The sequence below is a fragment of the Lepidochelys kempii genome, chromosome 5, assembly GCF_965140285.1.
Source record: "Lepidochelys kempii isolate rLepKem1 chromosome 5, rLepKem1.hap1, whole genome shotgun sequence".
Taxonomy (NCBI): Eukaryota; Metazoa; Chordata; order Testudines; family Cheloniidae; genus Lepidochelys; species Lepidochelys kempii.
This window is the reverse complement of record NC_136384.1, coordinates 16,816,532-16,834,400: the sequence shown is the minus strand read 5'-3', so window position 1 is coordinate 16,834,400 and position 17,869 is coordinate 16,816,532. Positions and strand designations below refer to the sequence as shown.

Sequence of the window (17,869 nt, the reverse complement as noted above, 5' to 3'; positions counted from 1 at the left end):
ACCATACACAGATCTGCCTCAGTTGTATTTCTCACCTCCCCAGGTGAGCCCCAATGTCTCAGCACCAACCACCACTACAGACTAGGGACCAAATGGCTTGGCAGCAGTTCTGCAGAAAAGGACCTAGGGGTTACCATGGATAAGAAGCTGGATATGAGTCAGTGTGCCCTTGTTGCCAGGAATGCCAATGGCATTTTGGGCTGTATAAGTAGGGGCATTGCCAGCAGATTGAGGGACGTGATCGTTCCCCTCTATTCAACTTGGTGAGGCCTCATCTGGAGTACTGTGTCCAGTTTTGGGCCCCACACTACAAGAAGGATGTGGAAAAATTGGAAAACGTCCAGTGGAGGGCAACAAAAATGATTAGGGGACTGGAACACATGACTTATGAGGAGAGGCTGAGGGAACTGGGATTGTTTAGTCTGCAGAAGAGAAGAATGAAGGGGGATTTGATAGCTGCTTTCAACTACCTGAGAGGTGGTTCCAGAGAGGATGGTTCTAGACTATTCTCAGTGGTAGAAGAGGACAGGACAAGGAGTAATGGTCTCAAGTTGCAGTGGGGGAGGTTTAGGTTGGATATTAGGAAAAACTTTTTCACTAGGAGGGTGGTGAAACACTGGAATGCATTACCTAGGGAGGTGGTGGAATCTCCTTCCTTAGATATTTTTAAGGTCAGGCTTGACAAAGCCCTGGCTGGGATGATTTAGTTGGGGATTGGTCCTGCTTTGAGCAGGGGGTTGGATTAGATGACCTCCTGAGGTCCCTTCCAACCCTGATATTCTATGATTCTCACCCTTCAGTTCTTCTGCACATCACAAGTGATAAACAATTAAAAGGAAGAAAAATAAGTGCATGTGCAGGTCTTTGCCCTTGACAGTGAGTGTCCCTAAGCATCAGTTTAAGAAGGTTTCGCCTGTGGTTTTTAGTCAAGGCAGTGGAGTAAAAGTCATAACTTACATCAGATCACCAGCAGAGGGCAATCATTGCCCACCTCATATCAGCAGCTGCATGCTGGAAAAGTTAAGCAGCCTAAGGTTCACCACCAGTAATCTCGACTGAGAAGCATGGTTCCTCTTCCCACTGTTCAGTGAGTGGAAGAAATTTGCCCTCCAGTGCTGACAGTAATATTTCTTGTAGATCACTAAGACGAGCATGCTGTAGAATGATGTGTTCCTGCACATCCAGCCTCCCAGACACCTTTCTGATTCAACTGGCCTCCAGCACTCAGGCCTACCTCGGAGACCGTCTGCCCACAACTTCAGACATTCTTGCTTCAAGTTGATACTGCAGCACGTGCATCCTAATTGCCTACATGTGTGTCCGGCCCAGGGACAATCCTGTTGCTTCATAAGTAAGGGTGGCATTTTGAGCCGCTTACAGTAACAGACCACAGATACAGCATTTTCCCATCTCAGCAAATTTTCAATTGACACTTAGCATGACTGTTGCAGCATATCATTACCTGGCTGCTCTGTGCTAGAAGAAGAATATGCACAGTAAATGCATCCAATGAAGTGGGTTTTAGCCCACGAAAGCTTATGCCCAAATAAATTTGTTAGTCTCTAAGGTACCACAAATACTCCTTGGTTTTTTGCTGTTACAGACTAACATGGCTACCACTCTGAAACCAGTAAACGCAGTGTCACCTGTCAAATACTAACTTGTCTTGCAATGCTCGGAGTAAGCCCAAATATGAAAACTCCTGTTGAAGCTGGAATGATTGTGCAGTGGCTAGGGCCCTACTCTAGGAATTAGGAGACCTGGGGGCAAGCCCCTGCTCTGCTACAGACTTATGTGACCGTGGGCAAGTCACTTAGCCTCTCTCTGCCCCATCTATAAGAGTGGCGATAACAGTACTTCCCACATCCCTGGGGTGTTGTGAGGATAACTACATTAAAGACTGAAATATGATTAGAGCCTGTACTGTATCAAGATGGTTTTTGAGATGCATGCACAAAAGAGCTGGATGAAATTTGCTGCTTTGGGTCTCTCTTAGTCTGGAAGGTCTTGCTTAGAATGGAATCTCTCTGGGACAGGGACTAGGTCTCCATGGGAATGTGGAAAGCCTCTAGCATGCTGTCAGCACTACCAGACTGCAAATAAGTACTACAGCTACTAACAGACTGACTCCAACCAAGCCTTCAGATCTGAGTGCCCCTAAACTTGGAGGGTGTTCGAAATCCAAATCCAGACACTGCTGAAATGTGAGGGGTTCAAAACTGGGCCTGCATTTTGCTGCCTGAGCCCATGAGTAGTTTCAGTTTGTGTTGGGCTCATTTCCCAGAATATCATGTGCAAACTGCAAAATTCAGAGCAAAAAGGGAATAGAACCTGTCACATTCCACCTGGTTTCTGGGGCGGGGGGAGGAGTGTCAATACTTTGCCATAGAGCATTGCAGACTCCTCGCGGGCCCACCTGGGCTCCCCAAAAACCTGTCATGCTGAACCTTGCAAGAGTTTCAGGCTGGTAATAAAGCATTCCCAGAGCTGCAATATGACCAGCCAAGATTTTTAGACTAGGCTCCTAATTCCACATTTAGACACTAAATAAGTGGGCTGATTTACAATGTGTGCTGCTGGATATGGGCTCCATACTTCTGAAAATCTTGGCTACAGTCTTTCTACGTACAAACGTCCTACTGAGAGCCATGGGCGTTACTCAGGTGCAAACGGTGCAGGATCAGGCTTTCAAAATAATTGTTTTGCTAAAATATGCCCATTAAATCCCTTTATCCACTGTACTGTCCTGGTCCAGCATGATGATATTGGCAGAGTTGTCATTTTCTCTCTTGCACCAAAACCAGCTCTTTGCCCAGACACGTTGTCCAGGAGTTCTTCACTAGGACTTCAGTGTGACCTCTTCTGGAATATTTTGAAATAGAAAAGTAGTTATTGACAACTAACTTTCCTATCTGGCAATTTATAGTATGGTTGGGGGCTGAAAGAGCAAAATTATAGGTAAAAGGAGAGTCCGGGCACCTCCTTATCGTAAAGATACTGAAACTGGGGGGGGGGGGGGGTGTCAGAAAAAGACAACAAAGGTGATCCAGAGGGCTAGAAAATGTGAGTCAGAAGGGAAGATTAAGGACACAAGGTATGTCTACAGTATGTACATGAGCAGGAAGGGAGGGACACGTTAACAGTATCTGAAAGACGCAAACACCAAGGAAAAAAGAATTATTTAGTGTCATCCTTGGGGAAAAACAACTCCCAGTTGTGGGATGAAATTAAGGACTGGGAAAATTTTGACTGACCGTCACTGGAAACCACTATGCTGTGAGAGGGATTGGGCAGCGGAATGTGCTCCCAATGGAAACCTCACGTAAAAGCAACAAAGTACATGTTGTAGGGAACGCTCCTGCATTGGCAGGGAGGAAGACTACTGGAGCTAACTGGTCTTTCCCAGCTCTACTTTATATGAGCTATTCCGCATAGCAGTGATTAAGATTTGCACTATATCTGAACTCTGAAAAACCACAGGCTAGGAGTAATTTAAATATATGGTCTCTGCTGTCCCCTTCAGTGGATGTCCCTCTGTGATTAAACAGCTTAGTTGCTCATAGGACAACATCTCCACATTTTGCTTCAGTCCGAGACAAGTTCGCTTTTTCACAGTGGCCTCCACCTTGCTGTGGCCTGGCCATGATGTAATGCAAACAACCTGTCATTGCCAGTGCTCTGCATTGAACCCTGATCCTGCACTCCATCCTCAGGCGTAACCTCCTTTCACTCCAGTGGGAGTGAGGAATGCAGGGTCAGACTGTAGCCGTGCAATCTCAAAGCAAACGTTTTAAATAAGAGACCCACTAGACCAGAGGTGGGCAACCTGCAGCCCGTCAGGGTAATCCGCTGTCGGGCCGTGAGACAGTTTGTTTACATTGACCGTCCACAGCTCCCAGTGGCCACAGTTGGCCGTTCCCAGCCAATGGGAGCTGCAGAAAAATTGAAGTTTAAAGTTCCGAGAACTGAAGGCCATTGATTTAGCCCTCACTGGCCTGAAAGAACATTGGGTTGGGATCAGATTGTAGCCACAAAATGTGGTGTTATACCTAACAGCCTCACTCAGTAACACACTGCTAATTATTGGGATTGTATTGCTGAGCTAAAAATCAGTTTTAAGAACTAGAAAACAATTTTTAATAGCTGGATCTACAGTAGTACTAGCAAGGGGATATATAGTATTTCAAACCCCTTTTCACTATGTGCTTTCAATGTGTGATTAGGACATCTACAAAGTGTCACTTTGTTAGTGGCCTCAGGTCATACAGCTCTGGGATCATGGAAGAGGTCTGATGAGCCCTCACCCCTGTTGAGGAGACCCCCAGCCCCTTTCCTTGAGCTGGGGTTGCCCTTCAAAGGGTCACACTCTCCTCCCTGGAGCTGGGCTGTAAGTTAGCGAGTGGTAGGGTCTTAGCCAGCATCACCCTCAGCAGGCCCCTGTTCCACAGGCAATCCTCAAGCACAGAGAGTTTCCGCAGGCTGGCCTTTTCCTGCTTGTGGCTGCCCAGCTGTGAGGGAGGAGTGGCGGCAGCATATAGACTGCCTTAAAACTCACCCCAACTGGTTGGGTGAGGGGAGCCTTGCACCACCCTTGCTGCAAGGTTCCTGGCCCTGGGCCCTTCAAGACACAGTTACAGCATTTCTTCCCCAAACACCACTTATTCCCACGGCCACATCCTCTCTATTAATATCTTCTAAGTCCTTCTATACATACACACATACATATCAGGCCATTCAAACTCTGAAATGGTCATGCCATTTGAAAGGTGGCTGACCCCTAGGCATCTCTACCCTGCCAGGGCAGACTACCCCAGTCGCAGCTACCAATTATGTCTGCTCATTGCATGGGGTGAAGGGATAAGGGCACAAGGAGTCTTCCTCTCCCCGTGCTACACACAATTGCATCCCTGCATTTAGGGATGCATAGGGACGGTTCCCTTCTGGTGCTCCTGAAGGCACAAGTCACCCCCAAGTAAGAAGGGAGGTGGTGCCCTGGCTCCAGTCCCCTCTCCACCAGCCAGTCGAGCTGGCCAGAGCTGAGCAAGGGTCATGCAGCACCATCCTGAAGAACCAAACTCCCTCTTGCATGTCAGCTGCTAAGGGAGAGATTATGTTTGCTAACAATCAGTTTCCCCTTGCGTGGTTAGGCTCCATGCTGCAAACACCACAGGACAGCGTGTAAGCTGTGAAGAGCAGTAGTCAGCACAGCTTGGAGCGGGGGGCACCCAGGCCATGTCCTGACCATTTTTATGCAGTTAGGCAAATTACATCTCTTGACGGGCAAGAGAGTAGCAAAACCTGCCTGGCCGGTCAAAAACCAGGCAGGTGGCAGCCCTATTTTCTTTCTTTTTTGTGATGCACGTACAACTTCACATACGCCCATCTTGTAACTAGCGGCCACGCACATCGCAGGCGGCGCCCCGCTCCCCCTCTGCATGCTCAGGGAGCCAGGCCCTCAGCTGGAGGCTGCCAAAACCACAACAGCTCCCAGCGCCAGGAACCAAGACCTGAAACCCAAGGGTGAGGCTCATCAGCAGGGAGGGGTAAGGTAAGGAGCGGGGTGGGGTAAGACAGGGGCTGAGGCTTCTGGAAAGGAGCAGGTGTAGGGGCTCCTTGGCTGGGGGGGGTGGGTAGGTGAATCTCTCCCTCCTCGGCCTACAGACACTTTAAATGGCACTCCACGGCCCCCAGGCAGGAAGCATTATGCCGTGCGTAGCTATAGTCAAACCCCATTTATCCGACCCTCCATTATCTGGCTCTCCCTATTAACTGAACACAGATGCAGAAGCGGGAGATCGCTCCTGTTAGCCACTAGATGGCGCTGCAGCCTCGCACTTTCCCATTCTCTACCTCAGCGGTTCTCAAACTTCATTGCACCGCGACCCCCTTCTGACAACAAAAGTTACTACAGCGCCCCAGGAGGGGGGACCGAAGCCTGAGTCCACCTGATTCCCACTGCCGTGGGTGGGGGAGCCACAGCACTTGGCACAGGCTGTTAAAAGCCTGTTTCGGAGAGCAAAAGCCTCCCATTTCAGATTATTTTAATCAGAGATCTCATGATCAGCTGCATGATTAAAAAATACTATTTCCCTCCTGTGGCAGGGCCACCTTACCTAGTCTGGTTTCAGACCGGCTACTGCCTCAGTTTCCCCTCACTCAGGCTGGCTCTCTCCACCTTCCTAGGAAGGACTCACTACCACGCCCATGTCTCTTTCTAGGCCCAGTTTTATCCTTCAAACTCAAAGTTTAGGGAAAACACTAGACAAAAACAGCTGCTCTGCCCGCCCTTGCTACAGCTCCCAGAGGCTCACTGAGTGCCGAAAAGGAGGGCAGACTCTTCCCATCAGTCCCATGATTCAGTGGATACTGCAGGAGCCCACCTCCCTCCTACTGCGCTTCCTCCACCTTTTATAGAGGACATCAGACCCCTTCCCAGCTGGTAGAGATGAATATACAGGGCTGACAGCCCCCAGCCCTTAAAGGGCCAGGCCACCCTGTTCCACCTCCAGGACCAGAAAGTACCAAAAGAAATCTTACATGAAAGTTTGGTCTCACAAGCCTAATTCTGAAGGCTGGAGCAGTTCAGATGCAATCCAGATCTTCTGGCTAGGTTCTTGTACCACATCCATCACAATGGTATTCAAGTGTATACACACACACAAAATGTGTTATTTTTTCATTTCCCCATTCTTCTTTGCGGAGTTTTTTTTTTTTTTTTTTTTGCCTGTATCATAAATGTGAACTGTGAGCAGTACTTAAGAGAACAGTCAGTTGAGTTAAAATAGCAGGCTTTACATTTCATTGTGAAGGCACTGAAATCCTTGTTCGTTCTGACCTCTTCCAGAAGTCACTTCCACAGTACAGTGCCTTTTGTCAAGAAATCTGTCTCCTGGGTAACCTTTGGATGCTTAAACCAAAGCAATCAAAAAGCCTGAGCCTTACAGAGTCCCCATCCACACACTTCTATAATAGCATAGTATAAATATAATAGGAAACTATTGCCATTTAGAGCATGAGCTTCTTGGAACATGGACCTTTTAGTTTATAAAGCACTAAGCCCCTTGTTAGTGCTCTACCAATCTTTATATTATCAAATGTGTTGGTAATCCTGCCCTTTTCTGGCTAAAGTCAGAACACTCAGGCACTACGCAATAGGGTCGTTTAGTAACTTCTGAGGCAGTTTAGAAAATAGAAGGAAGATTCTTCAAAGCATACTTTGAACCATGGTGCTCACAGTGAAATTTTCTGGGTGCAGCTCTTCACTGGAGCAACAATGAGGTATTAAAGTGACATCTCTCAAAGTTGTTCTTACAGGGAATCTGTCCAAAGCATAACAATTTATGCAGGTTTACTAAAAAGTCATCCTTATTTTCAATGCAGGCTTAACCAGAGTCACACACAACCATTCGAGGATCCCTTTAGACCAGCCTGTCCTGCCATAATGGATAAGCTCGAGCAAGAAAGGGTCTTTTCAGACAATTTTTGCTTATTTGAATAATAAAATTCTAGTCTTTCAGTTTAACAAAGTGAATATTATAAACAGTGATTCCACCAACCACAGTTTCCAGAGTTCAGAGTAGCAGCTGTGTTAGTCTGTATCTGCAAAAAGAAAAGGAGGACTTGTGGCACCTTAGAGACTAACAAATTTATTTGAGCATGCGACCCCTGAGCACTAAATTTGTTAGTCTCTAAGGTGCCACAAGTCCTCCTTTTAGTTTCCAGAATGTAATTAATGTAATTTTGTGGATACCATCTTCACACAATTTAAGATGCCTGCAGTTTGAGATTACTAGATTCACCAGAATTTTGTATTGTCTCAAAAAAAAAATCAAACTGTCCCTTTGAAAATGAGAGAGAATTTTATATGAATAAACACCACATGGTATATTGGTGCCCTCTCAAGCTCCTATTACAATCAACAGAAAAACCTAGATCAAGTCATTAATTGTAGTTACAGGGCAGCCACTTCCTGAGCACTCCCTCATAGCCAAAGCTTGCTCTGTAGGCATCCTGCCTCAGTTTACCCTCTTTAGGACTCCTTAAATAAACTCCCCCAGCGCAGAGTCCTTAAAACATTCCCCTTCTAGATCAAATTTATTTATAGAATTCGAAAACAAACTCACTCCTGGGGGTTCTTTCCTTTTTGATTTTTCCCTGATTTTGGCAGGCCACTCTCAACCCTACCTAGCTGAAGTCTTTTCTTCTTCATATCTCATACTCACTCCTAGAGTCTTCTAATTCTCAGTCACTTTGCTTTGCCACCTTTCCCTCTTTTATAAGGCCCAGGTGCCTTCCGTTGAACTCAACTGGGCAGCAGGTAATCAGTCCCAGCTGCACTGGACATCCCCACATTCCTTCTCCAAGGGCCCAAGCACCCTGTGTCACTGCTTGTATGCAGCATTGTACAGTATTCCTATTATGGATTCCAAAAGGTTCTGTTGCTTTGAAGTTGCTCAAATATAGATTTGTCTTAGATGAAAATAGACATTATAAATCATCACCAATAGTCTGTTCTCCAACAACCCTCTTTATAATACCGCTAGCCATAGCTCTGTTCAAGGGCTCCATAGTGGCTTGTATACGAAACAGCTATTAGGGGGCCCACATAATCATATTAAAAAGTAGGGTTGAGGTAAATCTTTTGCATAACTTCAATGTTAGCTCTAGAATAAACCATTTAATGCAGTTCTGCGATGGGGCCAAGACTCTTTAAACAGAACTGCAACAAAAAGGGAATTCCTACAGGTTAAATATTTGAAAGTAGATCATGAATAGTACTGGGGAAGACTGCAGGATTCTGGTACAGTATTTACAGAGATCTGAGATTGTTAGCATCCATTCTGGAGGTAAGGACCTGATTGAACAGCCATTCTCTAGCTGGGTAGTGAGTTACCCTCCTACAGTGAAAAGTCAATTTTTCTAAAGATTTCAGATATTCCCTGCAACTTTTGGATACACAAGGCTGTAATGCACAGGAGATCAGAACTGAGTTAGGCCTCAGGTTTTGGCTCTTGGACATCCAGGGAGTAGCAATGCTGCTTATTCTTTTAAATGAAAAACTAAATGTTCACAAAATTATTTTCACCATAAATATCATTTCAGATAGAAGTAGAAGTAATTTATAAATTGTAAAGTCTATGTCACCCAATCAGAAGACTGAACCAATATGATGTGATTTAGGTGGTGTCATAAATATAAAGGGAAGGGTAAACCCCTTTAAAATCCCTCCTGGCCAAAGGAAAACTCCTCTCACCTGTAAAGGGTTAAGAAGCTAAAGGTAACCTCGCTGGCACCTGACCAAAATGACCAATGAGGAGACAAGATACTTTCAAAAGCTGGGAGGAGGGAGAGAAACAAAGGGTCTGTCTTTATTCTGCCTTTGTCTGGGATAGACCAGGAATAGAGTCTTAGAACTTTTAGTAAGTAATCTAGCTAGGTACGTGTTAGATTATGATTGCTTTAAATGGCTGAGAAAAGAATTGTGCTGAATAGAATAACTATTTCTGTCTGTGTATCTTTTTTGTAACTTAAGTTTTTGCCTAGAGGGATTCTCTATGTTTTGAATCTAATTACCCTGTAAGGTATCTACCATCCTGATTTTACAGGGGGGATTTCTTTATTTCTATTTACTTCTATTTTTATTAAAAGTCTTCTTGTAAGAAAACTGAATGCTTTTTCATTGTTCTCAGATCCAAGGGTCTGGGTCTGTAGTCACCTAGGCAAATTGGTGAGGCTTTTTACCAAACCTTGTCCAGGAAGTGGGGTGCAAGGTTTTGGGAAGTATTTGGGGGGGAAAGGCGTTGCCAAAGAGCTCTTCCCCAGTAACCAGTATTTGTTTGGTGGTAGTGGCCAATCCAAGGACAACGGGTGGAATATTTTGTACCTTGGGGAAGTTTTGACCTAAGCTGGTAAAGATAAGCTTAGGAGGTTTTTCATGCAGGTCCCCACATCTGTACCCTAGCGTTCAGAGTGGGGGAGGAACCTTGACAGGTGGCCAATCACCCATTATGAATAATTAATAACGGTAATGCCTATTGTGCCAATAACCTATAGTGTAAAATGCTTTCACACAAATGATTCAAACAATGCTGAAAAGAGCATATTTGTACAAATCACTACAGTACCTATTTGTGAACAGAGAAAAGGTCTAAAATAGTCAGATAAACTATTCCTCCAAATAGGTCACTTCGCTGTGGGCCTGACCATTAAGCTGATACATTGTATTCTTTTGCAACAACTGCTCTATAGAACACAAAATAACCTAAGTGCACGTCTGTGAATCAGAACAACTCTTTCATTAGACTGAGTAGCATGAATGACCAAAAAAACCCCAACAACTAAAAAGTCAGAAGCACCACTGGTAGTATCAAGAGCGGCATGAATGTCGCAGCTCAGTGAAAACAACAAGGAGTCTTTGTGGCACCTTAGAGACTAACAAATTTATTTGGGCATAAACTTTCATGGGCTAAAACCCACTTCATCAGATGCATGGAATGAAAAAATACAGTAAGCAGAATATATATCAGGGGTGGGCAAACTTTTTGGCCCCAGGGCCACATCGGGTACAGAAATTGTATGGTGGGCCAGGTAGGGAAGGCTGCGGGAGGCTGTGCCTCCCCAAACAGTGAGGTGTGGCCTGGCCCCAGACCCCTATCCAGCCCCCCGGAACCTCACCCCCATCCAACCCCTCCTGCTCCCCACCCTGACTGCTGCCCAGGACTCCCGCATCCTATCCAAACACCCGAGCTCTCTGCCCCCTGATTACCCCCTGAGACCCCTACCCTGCTCCCCACCCTGACTGCCCCCCGGACCTCCCCCACCCCTTATCCAATCCCCCCTGCTCTCCCCACCCCATGTTACCTGTGGGGTGGGGGAAAGGGGGGCTCAGTCCTTTCCCTGTGCATTTCCCCTGCTCATTTGGCTGCTCTCCCTGGCAGTGGGGCAGGGCTTGCTCCCTGTCTGGGCTTGGCTGCTGGGGACAGGGGCCAAGCATGCCGGGGGTGGAGGGGGGGCCCTGGCTTGCTCTGCCCCTGTCCCCGCAGCAGGGCCCAGGTCCCTTGACTGCCCCCTGCAACCTCCCTGCCCCCTGACAGCGCCCTGCAGCACCAGGTCTGGCTGCGCTATAGCCGAAGCTGCAGCCACGCTGCCCAGGTACTGGGGAAATGTGACTGTGAGGAAGGCAGGGAGGGAGGGGCCAGGGACTAGCCTCTGCCCCACCCACCACGCTGCCAGGGAGTTGGGCTGGCTCCTCCGCAAGCCTCACCCCGCTCCCTGGCAGGAGCTCGGGGGCCAGAGAGAAGGGTCCTGTGGGCTGGATGTGGCCTGCAGGCCATAGTTTGTCCCAACTCTGATATATATTATAGCACATGAAAAGATGGGAGTTGCCTTACCAAGTGGGGGGGTCCATCTTAATTGAATTGGCTCGTTAGCACTGACCCCCCACTTGGTAAGGCAACTCTCATTTTTTCATGTGCTATAAAATATATTCTGCTTGCTGTATTTTTCACTCCATGCATCTGATGAAGTGGGTTTTAGCCCACAAAAGCTTATGCCCAAATAAATGTGTTAGTCTCTCAGGTGCCACAAAGACTCCTCCTTGTTTTTATTAATACAGACTAACATGGCTACCCCTCTGAAACAGTTCAGTGATTATCCATCATTAAACTATGGATGAAATGCAACCTTAAGTAAAATGAGAAGTTTGGTTAGATTACATCTAGAAGAAAATACCCAAGTTGCCTCCTTTTAAAACTTCAGGAAGTATTCATGATAATTTACTGAATGAATTTAGACCCACGTTCTGTTTTCAGTTATATCTCACTCCATATCACAAAAAGAAAAATGATGGAACACTGCCAAGCAGGGAAGAATCAGACCTTAAATTTTATTATTGTTACATACAGGAGAAAAAAACCTGGTGTGTCATTGGCTGAAAACAATCATGTGACAAGTTAGCAACATTTCCATTGTTTACCTCCTTACAGGTTGATAATACTGACATTTGGAACAAGGTTAACTGATCAGATCACAAATCAAAATGGAAAATCCTGAGTAGCTGCACTGAGTTCCATGAAAATCTGTTATTTAGTTCTTTGAGGTTTCTATTTCTCACCCTCATACTTCATCTCCCCATTAGAATGCTAGTTCCAAAGGAAAAACTGATCCGCTTTTGACATTCATCACCACAATGAAGAGAGTCCCAGATATTTCTGATGAAGACATTCAGATTATATGTAGCAACAAATATAAAATGGCTTCTTGTTTCAGCGAACTTGAAGATTTATTGTCCCTCAGGGAAAATATTGACATTGTTTGATCAATATTGACTTCTCAGGCCAGTAAATATTGATGTTTAACAGAACAGAAGTAAATGTTTGCTTATTTTATCAATATACAGTGTTAAAAGTCACTTCCCGCACTACTTGTTTGATCCTAAAATCTTACTCACTCTGTTGTGTCCCAAAAGCTTTCCTCTCATTTGGCCTCCAGCTGCAAGGTTTGTGCATCTCCTGCTAGATATTGGGCACGCTCAACTCCTGACTTCAACTGAGGATACTCAGCCCACTGCAGGACTGAGCCCATGCAGGGTTTATATTCACTCTTATACATTTATAGTCACTCTTATCATATAAACCCATGCAGGGTTTATATTCACACATATTATATACTCTTTCCTGGCGGCTAGTGAGGTGGGATATGGATACCACAAATATTGTGGTGCTATAAATAATGTTTCAGGACCTAATGGCTTGCTGAAGGGTGTACTGATAAACTGTGAACAAGGGTGACAAGTCAGAAGCTCACTGGGCCAAATTCACCTGGCATAAACAGGAGCAGCTCGACTGGAGACACATCCACTTTCTCAGTCTGAATTTGGCTCATCATGAATAAATGTGCTGAGCTTCTGTTGCGGAATATTAATAATTTTTAACACACTTTAAATGATCTCTTCCTGTCCCTCCCTCATTTCTCCTTCCAGGACAATGTGTTGACATCTAAAAGTAGGGCACCCAAACATTCAACTCTAGGAACCAGGGCATAGCCCTTCTCTCTGCTGTATGTTTAGGTAGTCACTTTCATTGCATACTAGGTGCCTTTTACCTCTACTGAACTGGGTTTTCCCCTGCATGGCAATCTGTTCAGTTGGCAGCCTGAACTGGGCTACTAAGCAACTGGAGTAACAATATTTAAAGCAGCTTAAGTACAGTAAATTCTTAACAGTAAGAAACAAGCAAGTGATTCAGCTCTTGAACACCTAGCACAAGTTGTCATAAAACCGAACCTGTCCCTAAATCCTAATTCCACCAATACTAGAAATGTTGGTTAGTAGTATTAAATGCTGCATTAGTTAGTCTTTCAGCCAATCCTCATAAGATTTCCCTTCACATCTCACAATATTTAACAGATCATTTTTCAAAAGGGTAAAAATAATAGGTAATGTAACATATGAACCTTCAGTAGTTTATCTTTTACAAATAAAAGTAATGTCGTCATGCTGGAAAACAAAATGGCAGGATGACAGGAATAATACATATATTTTTTAAACACTTACTATTTACATGTTTTCCATTTTTTAAAATTTGATCCGGCTGATTAAATATAAGTATATAACATTTATTCAATTTACAAATTCTAGTTAGCTGATTAGTTATTAAGGTGCTCAGAAGTGTGGATGAAAACAGAACCTACAATAGATCAGTTGTGGTTATAGTTATTTACAAAGCAGTATTGTTTTTCTACTGACTTAGTTACCTTCCAAGGAAGCTGAAAGCAAAGGGCCTTGGAAAGATCTGAATATTTCTTCATAACTGACGTGTATATATTTCATATATACACATTATATATTATATACATACACACACAGAGTATAAGAACTATATATATATACACACACACACAGTGTAAGAATCTAATGCCACCAGTAAGGGGATCACCTTTCCTTGCTGGTCCCTGTTGTACAGCCTGCACAGAGGACCATCTCCAACAGCCAAACCACTGGTTTAAGTGACCACTTGAACGTATCTTGAATGTTTCCAGTACAAATTTGTTCAGATTTTAGCCAAAGACCACCAATTTCTGTTAGAAAAATGATGTAACAATACTTAGCACTTATATAGTACTGTGGCTGCTCAAAGCACGGTACAAACTGCAGCGAATTTACCCATCCAACATCTATGTGAGCAAGGTATTATTATACCTATTTTGCAGGTGGAAAATTTGTAATGGAGACATTAAGTGACTTGCCTAAGGCTACATAGCAAGTAAGTGGAAGACCCAGGATCATAACTCAGTACTCCCTAATTTCCAATTCTCTCCTCCCTTGCAGACCACACTGCCAGGATTTGCTGGTCCTTTGAGCAGTTGCTTAAGATAAGTTTTGCTGCATTATGTTTTTTTATTTCATGCACCCATAGTTATGGTGCTGGGTCTTCTAAAAATGGCAGACTTCAGATCCACATCTAGACTGCAGAAGGAAAAACTTGTTTATGTGAAGAACCAGATTAGAAGAATGTGCTTATTAGTGAAAATTCTCTCTCCCAATGAGAAAACCAAAATGACCCATATACCGTGGGTCAGATTCTTTCCCCATTAATATTCTTGCAGCCTCATTTTCTGTCCTGATGGCCAAATTCTGTCCTTAGTTACATTCTTCCAACCTCTATTTCCTGATTAAAGGCAGAATTTGGTCAAAGGTGGACATAGGACTAATTATGGAAAGAGATACTCTTACATTACTCCTTTTTGTACAGACAATACTCAGATGAGTTCATCAAAGAAGTCCTTTGGTTCAACTTATTAAGAACTTGTCAAACCAGGGGGGGAGTGTCTGACCATAATGAAGGGACTCCCCTTCATCCTTATTCCTTTAAGATGCTATATATATAAAAGGAAGTTGATTCAACTTCTGTTTATAAACTTGTACAGTCATCTCTCCATTGTACATTGAAGTACCAAATAGGTCCCAGAAGTTACAAGGCAAGATTGTTAAGGCAGCATAAGAAACTCAATATTTCATTCACACCTCTTGACTCCTTTAAGTGTATTTCTGAGGCATCAAAAGGGGTTCCTAGTTTGTGCTCACCTTTTAATAAAAAGGCATTCATTATACTGTAAGAAACTGACATGTTCAATGACAGATCAAACCTTAATTACTGTTCACTCTAGGGTAACTGATGCATTATCAAAGACTTACAAAGAGATTAGCAGTGAATATCAGACATTGTTTCTTTACCACCTCTCTTTCTGAAACACCTCTGTTTGTACAATCTCATTAGGGTGTTCTGAAATACAAGCCCCATTTATATCATTGAGCTTATTGTCTGGGAGATCCTCGGGTTTCGTGCAAAGTTTCAGCGCCCGAGAGATGAAGACATCCAAGTCAAACTGAGGGTCTGTTTCACTGTTTACATCCTTAGATTCTTTATGAGGATGGTGAGGAGATGATGGCAGACTCTGTTCTTGAAGCTCTGGAAGAGGACTAGGGCATTCAAGCCCTGACTGTGTGCTCTTAACCCATTGAGCTATCTCTAGAAAGAGGTTGGATGGTTCTTCTTCCAGTGATAACTCTGCAGTGGGTGCTATAGTTGCTGTTTTCCAGTGCGACAAGTCTAAGATAAGTTTGGGCTCTGAGTAGTGATGGGGCTTATTGTCTCTCCATAGCAGTTTGTCCAAGTAGGAAGGTGACCCCACTTTGTAATCACATGATTTCCCGTAATCAGCATCAAACATTCGGTCCATTGAGGAATGTGATTGCTCCAAGAATCTCTCTGAGCTGCTTTGAGAATATTTGCGTGGATCAACTTGTGCTTCTTCAGCAATGGAGTCGGATCCTGCTCGTGGGTCCCGTTGTACCTCCTCTATGTCATGGTATTTATCATGTCGCCACTCCAAATCAGAAGAGAGACTTACTTGATACCTGGGAAAGACATTCTGTGATTAGATGGAAAATTGTTGGCTTTGTTTGTAAGTAGGAGGAGTGTTTAAATAGATGTTCCCGCTGCTGCTGCTTTTACCTTTCCTATGCTAAAGTACCTTTTATCCAAAAATTTCAAGGGCCCAGATCTTCAAAGGTAATTAGGCACCTAACTCCCATTGATTGCAATGTGTTTTACAAAGAGTAATTAATTATACCTTCAAAAGCTATTGTGAAATAAATACATGTTACCTATGTGTTAAAGGCTGAGAGTTTAAGTGATTTGCCCAAGGTTATACATGCAAGCAGGGGCAAAGATGGGAATAGATACTAGACGACCAAATTTCCAGTCCCTTCATCTAACCACTAGACATATTCTCTCTCCCTAGAACATTAGACTCTTGGGCCAACATTAAATGAACTTTGCGGATCTACCTAGAAACACCTTAAAAAGACTTGTTTTTCTGAAAATCAGATTCCTTTAAGGTGTCCCCTGTTGGGCTCAAATATCACTAATGACTTTTGAAAATCTTGCCTTGTGCTCTAAAATATACTGCCCTCTACCAAAGATCTCCAGGCAGCTGGGAGAACAGTCAAAGCCACTGCTTTAATGTGTCATACCAGGAACTATAAAAGCAAAGGGATAAAAGTGTGACAAACTGACCTTGAGATATTGATTTACTGCTTCACTGACCATAACTGACAAGGATCTAGGGTATGCAGGTTTACACTGAAAGCAGAATCATGAGGCTCTTAAAATTACTCTTTACTTAATTTGGCTTGTTTGCCCCCAGATGCTTGTTCACTCAGACAGGGATATAACTAGTGTTGAACAGGACGGATTTTTAAAATTATTTTTTAGTGATGGTGAAATGTGGTGAATTGACAGTTCTGGATACTTGACTCCCAACCTGATATGACACCTGGAAGGAGCAGTTGTCGGGATGTGAGTAGAGTTAGGTCTCTCTGGTCTATTCTGTCCTTGACCTCTCTGCTTAGACTGCCAACAGAGCTGCCAATTAGCAAATGTTTTTTGTGATAAAGGACATCTGTTCACTGGGAATGGAACCAAGACAACCACATTCATTTCACGTAGGCTGCTGAACTGTATCAGGTGGTAACAGTTCTTAGTCACTATCCACCTGCTGTGGATTTGAACCTGTAGCCTGGATTTCAAAGGTTCCAGAGCACAGTAAAAATCCTCTGAGCCAACCAGGCTCCCCGGGAAGGAAGGAGTTAAAACTGAAACATAAATTTACCTTCTCATTCCCTCCACCTCCTCACAATTCATAGCCTCTGTCATTAAAAGTCATCATTTGCCAAGAATTGGTACAAAGTAGTCGCTGATACACCGCAGTGATTTCCTATTCAATGTATATTGAGAACCTGCAGTATGGCAGATAGCACTGCGTGGAAACTCTAGGCAAGGGTTGGCTTTTTAATGCCAGCTTTCAAATTACACAGTTACCAACTAAAAATCACTGATGTAATAAAAGACCAGCTTCCTGGGCACAATAAAGCTATCCTCCTGGTGTGTCGCTTGTCCATATTTTAAAAACAAATACTTCTTATTTGTTTTCAGTCCAAAGCATCGTAAGTCGAAACTAGTAGCAGGATTTAAACAGCAGAAACAATGAAAGAGGGTATTGAACCAGCTGCTGTCTCATAAGCAAATGCCTTTTTGAGACAAGATGACATTTCAAAAGAAACTTGTCAGTCACTCAATTGTCTTGTTCATCTCATCTTCTTCTATTTCCCCCATGACAGGAATAGAAGGAAAATTATGATTCAGGAGGAAATCACATCGGTGGTGGCTTACAAGTCGGAGCCCCACTTGGATAACTTTCATATCCTCAAAATATAAAGGTTTCAGAGTAACAGCAGTGTTAGTCTGTATTCGCAAAAAGAAAAGGAGTACTTGTGGCACCTTAGAGACTAACCAATTTATTTGAGCAT

The 17,869-nt window shown here is 43.9% G+C and overlaps 1 protein-coding gene across 9 annotated transcripts in view; it reads right to left on the bottom strand.

Annotated features, from left to right (window-relative positions):
• Window positions 1–11,860: 11,860 nt before the first annotated feature.
• Window positions 11,861–17,869, bottom strand: part of MAPK4 (mitogen-activated protein kinase 4) — a 158,641-nt gene continuing 152,632 nt past the window's right edge. For all 9 annotated transcript variants that reach the window (XM_073343546.1, XM_073343538.1, XM_073343535.2 and 6 more), the window contains one exon: window positions 11,861–15,916. In XM_073343546.1, the coding sequence (XP_073199647.1) occupies window positions 15,229–15,916 (688 nt within the window). In that variant the 3' untranslated portion in view covers window positions 11,861–15,228. The remainder of the gene's footprint in view (window positions 15,917–17,869) is intronic.